This window comes from Arctopsyche grandis, chromosome 3 (genome assembly GCF_051622035.1).
Source record: "Arctopsyche grandis isolate Sample6627 chromosome 3, ASM5162203v2, whole genome shotgun sequence".
In the NCBI taxonomy this organism is placed as follows: domain Eukaryota; kingdom Metazoa; phylum Arthropoda; class Insecta; order Trichoptera; family Hydropsychidae; genus Arctopsyche; species Arctopsyche grandis.
The window spans coordinates 292101-298638 of NC_135357.1; the positions used below are offsets into that span (position 1 = coordinate 292101).

General features: G+C 37.5%; 1 protein-coding gene across 2 annotated transcripts; it reads left to right on the forward strand.

The window, feature by feature from the left end:
- The first annotated feature begins 499 nt into the window (after positions 1-499).
- Positions 500-6109, forward strand: su(f) (cleavage stimulation factor subunit su(f)). Of its 2 annotated transcripts, none has more exons than XM_077426813.1 (16): positions 500-699; positions 794-985; positions 1517-1549; positions 2491-2588; positions 2843-2996; positions 3071-3304; positions 3385-3576; positions 3648-3845; positions 3920-4008; positions 4082-4239; positions 4355-4521; positions 4758-4865; positions 4948-5119; positions 5205-5339; positions 5596-5702; positions 5784-6109. In XM_077426813.1, the coding sequence occupies exons 1-16, from the start codon at positions 679-681 to the stop codon at positions 5886-5888; spliced, it is 2163 nt and encodes a 720-aa protein (XP_077282939.1). In that variant the 5' UTR covers positions 500-678; the 3' UTR covers positions 5889-6109. The 2 variants fall into 2 exon arrangements, with proteins under 2 accessions (XP_077282939.1, XP_077282940.1); XM_077426814.1 differs by having other exon boundaries at positions 679-708; positions 5784-6108.
- The last annotated feature ends 429 nt before the right edge of the window (positions 6110-6538 follow it).

The window sequence follows — 6538 nt, forward strand, 5'->3', positions numbered from 1 at the left end:
TGTGATAATTCATGGATTTGTAAGTTATTTACACACCTTTAAAATATTAAATCAATTGTTATTTTTTCCATAGTTAATGTTTATCTCGTTAAATAAGTATTTTACTGGGGCTGTCGACACCGACAATAATACTTGGAATATTTTCCATATCCAGTTCCCATATTGCAAACCTGTGGTTGCTATTTAGGAACTGGATATGGAAAATATTGTAAGTAATATTGTTGGTGTCGACGGCCCCACCGTGTAAAACATTTTTTTGTATATATATAGAAACTCGACGACGAAGTAAACCAAAAATTTTGGGAAAACGAGTTTTAAGATATCGCAAATTGGTGGAAGGAAGTAGAGATAATATGAAATGTATTTAATTTATTTTCGATATCTTGTAAGAAAAATATAGTGAGTTGTGTTGTTTTGTCAAAAAGTGAGAGTTTATAGTGATTATAAAGAAACGATACGCGTGTGTGGCAGCGTTGTTTGCATCGTGGCTTGTGAGGTTGGTGTTGGTGAGTCGTGTGTGCCGTCAGTCGCCGCTAGTCGTCGCTAGCGGTCGGTCGTGAGCGCCACTTGGCTGTCCACTCACTGTCAGTGTCGATCGTCCACTGCACGCTACCGGCTTTTTGACAGCTCAGCAAAAGTACAAGTCGACAAAAGTACAAGTCCGTTTCGTTGCCGTCGATGTCCGCCATGGAGGAGATCGTGAGTATTGCATTCGCCGAACGGAGTGTACATGTAGGTGTAGGTGTGTAACATGAAATTGATGTGATGTGATGTGATGTGATGCGATGCGCAGGATTGGGGCAACGAGCGGCTGGAACGAGCGCAGCGGCAGGTGGAGGTGAAGCAGTACGACGTGGACTCGTGGTCGCTTTTGGTGCGCGAGGCGCAGTCCCGTTCCATCCCCGAGGTGCGGTCTCTCTACGAGGCGCTCGTCTCCGCTTTCCCCACCACCGGTCGCTACTGGAAGATGTACATCGAGCAGGAGGTATTACCTCGTCGTACCTCACACCTCACACCTCACACCTCACACCTCACACCTCACACTTCACACCATTTTACATCTATTTTTATTATCTGGGGTGGATTCACTTTTTATATTCTCTATCAATTGTCTAAAAAGGGCTGAACAGGTTTCTAAAAAACAAAACTGTTTATTTGAACATTAATATTAGATTTTGAACCTGCCACAGATGGATTGAATAGTTTACTCAATGTTTGGTGGGCTTGGTTTCGACAGGAAAAACACCGTGTATGGTAAACTGCAAGCTCCGTTTTATCCCCTCAATTTCTTCACATCAACAATTGGCAAAGGAATAGGAATTTTATGCAAGTTTCACTTTTGTTTGTTATTTTAGCATCTATTCGCATATTTTACGAATTTAGCATCTATTCCGAAATTTAACATCAATTAAGCATCAATAGCAAAGTGCCCAAAATATGTGTCTCTACTCATACCTCATTCACACACTACCTACTTGCCTTTTGATCTTTAATTCATTCACACTTCTCGTTGCAGATCAAAGCGAGAAACTTCGAAAGAGTCGAAAAGGTCAGTATCCCTATGTTTTCAGTGTTCCATATATTTCACTTCACTTCATGACAATAAATAAATATTCCAAACCCATTTCATTTTACTATTTTTATTTACATATATATTCATATTCTATCTATTTATATTATCAAATATTATGTATGTATACGTCCGAGGAATTCCAAAGATCCTACAAAATTGAACGGTATCTCTCTCTGATATTATTCCACGCCTATTGAAATATTATTTCCATTCTTTGTCGTTTTATGTGAGATATCAATCGTTCGATTTTGAATTCTTTACAATTCTTCCGTGTCGTTAATGGTGAATAAAAATGTATATTACCGATTGTTCATGTTGTGAATAGAATTTACACCCACAGGCCACAAACGCAGGACTCTGCGCTGAATTTTTCCATATTCTTGTTTTTATTTTGCCCATTTTCTGTTACATTTGATTTTAAAAAGCAATAAAATTGTAGGAATAAATAAACATGTCTCTTTTTTATCGGCAGACTCATCAGTTGTGTTGAAACGACTTTGGAGGTAAAATTTTGCATACTTTGACATTCTTTCAACGTACATTTTACACTTGCGTACTTATTTCAATGTAGCTTTTTTTTTCATCGAATATGTACATATATGCAAAAATTTACTTTTGAAGTTTAAATGACCCTTATATATCGACATTATTTGATTATACTATGTGTCAACATTATAAATACTCAATCTTCACATACAATATATATATATATATAATATATACTGGAGTATCTTACTCGATGCCGTCCTAAATTGGACGTTAAAGTAGAACGGTGAGGGTGAGTATAAAGAAGGATCTATTTTAAGAATACATTTGGATCCAAACTTGATGTGAAAAAAGTCATATAATACTTTATATGCTCAGAGTTGATTTTGATATGTATTTATATGTTTTTATACCTTTTTTGTCTTTTGTAGTTGTTTCAACGGTGTTTGATGAAGATTCTCAATATAGATCTGTGGAGGCTCTACCTTAATTACGTGAAAGAAACCAAAGCGACGTTGGGAACTTACAAGTTTGTATCGCCGAGTGCTAAAATACTTTCATCTTTTTCAATTTGTATCGCAATCTATGGAAATGCACGTTTACTACTGTGAATAATGGCTCGTATATTTTGTAAATTTGAATTATGTGTTGGTAATCTTTCTCACGTAGACCGCGATACAAATTGACTCGATGTTAACAATAATTAATTAATCAAGTCAGCAGTGCAATATTTGACGGTGACGGTTTTAAATGGTGAATATATTTATCGATTATGTTTTGTAGAGAAAAGATGGCTCAAGCGTACGATTTTGCTTTGGAGAAAATCGGCATGGACATTCACGCCTTTCCTATATGGAACGACTATCTGGCATTTTTGAAAGGCGTCGATGCTGTTGGATCGTATGCTGAAAATCAAAAGATCGGTGCCGTGCGCAAGGTATTCTATTTTTCAACTGTAACGATCATTTACCTTCAGGTGTGTGTATCTACTATTTTAATAAAACATTACAGGTGTATCAAAGAGGAGTCATAAACCCGATAATCGGAATCGAAACTCTTTGGAAAGACTACATAGCGTTCGAACAGAGCATTAACCCCATAATAGCCGAAAGAATGGCTATGGAACGTTCTCGAGATTACATGAATGCGCGCCGGGTGGCCAAAGAATTGGAAACGGTCACTCGAGGACTCAACAGAAATATGCCAGCGACTCCTCCGACTCTACATCCTGAAGAATTGAAACAAGTATGTAATTTTTTATTTGTATTCAATATTGTCAAAAAGAGTCCCTTGTGGCTAAAGTTTCACATTGAAAATCGTTTCAGGTCGAGCTATGGAAAAAATACATATCTTGGGAGCGAAGTAATCCTCTAAGATCCGAAGACACAGCTTTAGTCGCACGACGGGTGATGTTCGCCGTCGAGCAATGTCTCCTGTGTCTGGCACATCATCCGGACGTGTGGTATCAAGCCGCCCAGTTTCTGGATCAATCGGCTAAACTATTACAAGAGAAAGCCGTATGTATCATTTTGCGATGGCCGAACATGTTTTTCATAGAATTTTTATATTGAGATTATTATATGTGCAGGATGTGACAACGGCCAAGATATTCTCCGATGAAGCTGGTGCCGTTTTGGAACGCGCCACAATGGCCGGTGGCGGTTTGCATAAAAACATGCTGTTGTATTTCGCTCACGCCGACTTCGAAGAAGGACGACTCAAGTACGATAAAGTGCATCAGATCTACAACAAATACATTGATATAACCGATATAGACCCCACATTGGTGAGTTGGACGATTTTCTGCGGTGGATTGATCGATTAGTTTGATTGTTTTTAATTTCCCATTTTGTGATTTAGGCGTACGTTCAGTATATGAAGTTCACGAGGAGAGCCGAAGGCATCAAATCGGCGAGAACTGTCTTTAAAAGGGCTCGTGAAGATCCAAGGTACTGATTCGTTCTATGCGTTTCATTTTATCACACTTTCATAACGTGGCATTGATGAAATATATTTTTGCAGATCTCGCTATCACGTGTATGTAGCGGCTGCATTGATGGAGTACTATTGTTCGAAAGACAAAAACATAGCTTTCAGAATATTTGAATTGGGACTCAAGAAGTTTTCGCACAGTCCCGAATACGTTCTATGCTACATCGACTATCTATCTCATCTGAACGGTACGGATAATGGATTAATACATACATATGTAGATTAAGTTTTAGTTGTAGAATTATCAGGTCTGCCTAAGTGTCGTTGTGTCGACGACTATTCATCCTTATGTAATTCTTTCAGAGGATAATAACACACGTGTACTCTTTGAACGTGTCTTATCATCTGGCAATCTCGTGCCCGAGAACTCTGTAGACATATGGAACAGATTTTTAGAATTTGAATCGAATATTGGAGACCTCGTCAGCATTGTTAAAGTGGAGAAGAGAAGATCGGCCGTCTTAGAAAAAGTAAATCTCATTTTTTTTAATTTCCTTTAATATATTAGATTCTTGACTATAAGTTTTCCTCACAAACGATATATTCTTTTTTTGAAACTTGTATTAATTAGTGGGACTGATATACATTGTACATATGTAATCATGTATTAATAATGTACTATACTTAATTATTTTCTTAAGTGACACTACCTCAACTATTATGTACTAGTGCACTTATACTATTTTGTTTTTTATAATTTGTTCAGATAAAAGAATTCGAAGGTAGAGAAACGGCACAGTTGATCGACAGGTACAAATTCTTGGACTTGTATCCTTGCACGTTGGCCGAATTAAAATCCATCGGATATACCGAGGTAACGTAAAATTTCATTCAATTTGAGAACCAAAACTTGGGCCGACATAGACATTATTTTATGTATGTATATTCACTTTCAGGTCGCAACTATATCGACACGAGCTCACGCTTTGGGTCCGTTACAAGCTTTGCTCAACGCAGCTGGAGCTGCGGGAGCTGGAGGATCGGCCGCCATCGCCGGCCCCGACACGGCTCATATGCTTCCATACAAACCAAAAGTTAACGCACTTCCCGGTGATCATCCCATTCCAGGTATGTGATAATGGTTATTATGTAGTATGTAGTATGAAATCTTCAATCCAGACGAGAATGAATATACATATTTCAAATTTTATAGGTGGTACTTTTCCGATGCCTCCTGGAGCTGCTCAACTCTGCACCACTTTACCGCCACCGTCTTCGTTCAATGGCCCGTTTGTAGCTGTCGATCAGCTTATTGATATATTCAACAAAATTCAACTACCAGATCAAGGTTAGTATTATGTACATATGACTGCATGCATATGATATGGTGGGAGCAATTAGTAATATCTTGAAAATGATAAATTATATGTTTGTATATACATTTGATGGGTTTCATCCGAACGACATCATCTTCAAGAAATAACTTTGTGGTATTATCTTATGTAGTTTGATTCTATAAAGTGCTCATTTTCAAGGTACTACATATAGTTGTTTGTGCCCATCGTTACATGTATAATTTGTTTAATAAAATTTATTTTTTGTAGTTCCACCGCCCATTACTGAAAACGGCTGCGATACTAAATTATTTGACCTGGCGAGATCTGTACATTGGATTGTTGATGATGAAGGTGTGACTTCAGTCCATAGAAAGGTATTTGCTATTTTGTTTTTATTTAAAAGGTGTAATTGCCATCGTAGAAAGTTGTGATGTTAATCTGTTTTGCATTTGCAGAGGCGTCGACGAGCCGGTGACGATTCCGATGATGATGATTCTATGAGCGCTCCACCTCCCGCCAACGATATTTACCGACAGCGACAGCAAAAGAAGCAAGCTTGATAATCGCTTAACCACTTTGACTCATTCCACAAATATTCAGACATTTAAGAAATATGTTCAATTCATTTCGACGATACTTAATATTATTAGATGATGATGCAATGAAATGAGACTACTTGAATAACAAATATGAAATCTCTTTGTTTATTATTATATTGTGAGAAAATGTACATGTATATTTTTTTAGATAACAATAAAACATAACAATTATGTTTTTGTCATTTCGTATTTTATTTAATATATTTTTACTTTATGTTATACATATGTATGTATGTTGGGTTGGAATTGAACGAAAGGCTGATGGGCTATAGCTGAGAAAGAGTATGTTACAACTGATTGTGAGAAGGGGATGAAAAGGGGCAGAGATATAACGGTTAGTCGCGGTTGGACCTGTGCTCCGCGCGGTTGGTCGCTAAGACTCCGCACGTATCGTCTTAATAAACAACATGCCTGAAAACGCACGTGTTTGGTTTTCACCTCAACCGCCAAATCCTAACCGTGGTCTCTACCACATATATATGTAACTGTATAACTGTAGTGTGAAATTAGTAAAGACTTACAAAATCTATAGCGTTCCCAGATATCACAGTTAACACTTGCGCTCAGAATTAAATAATGCTTTGCGACTAAAAAATCTGAAGGCCATTAAT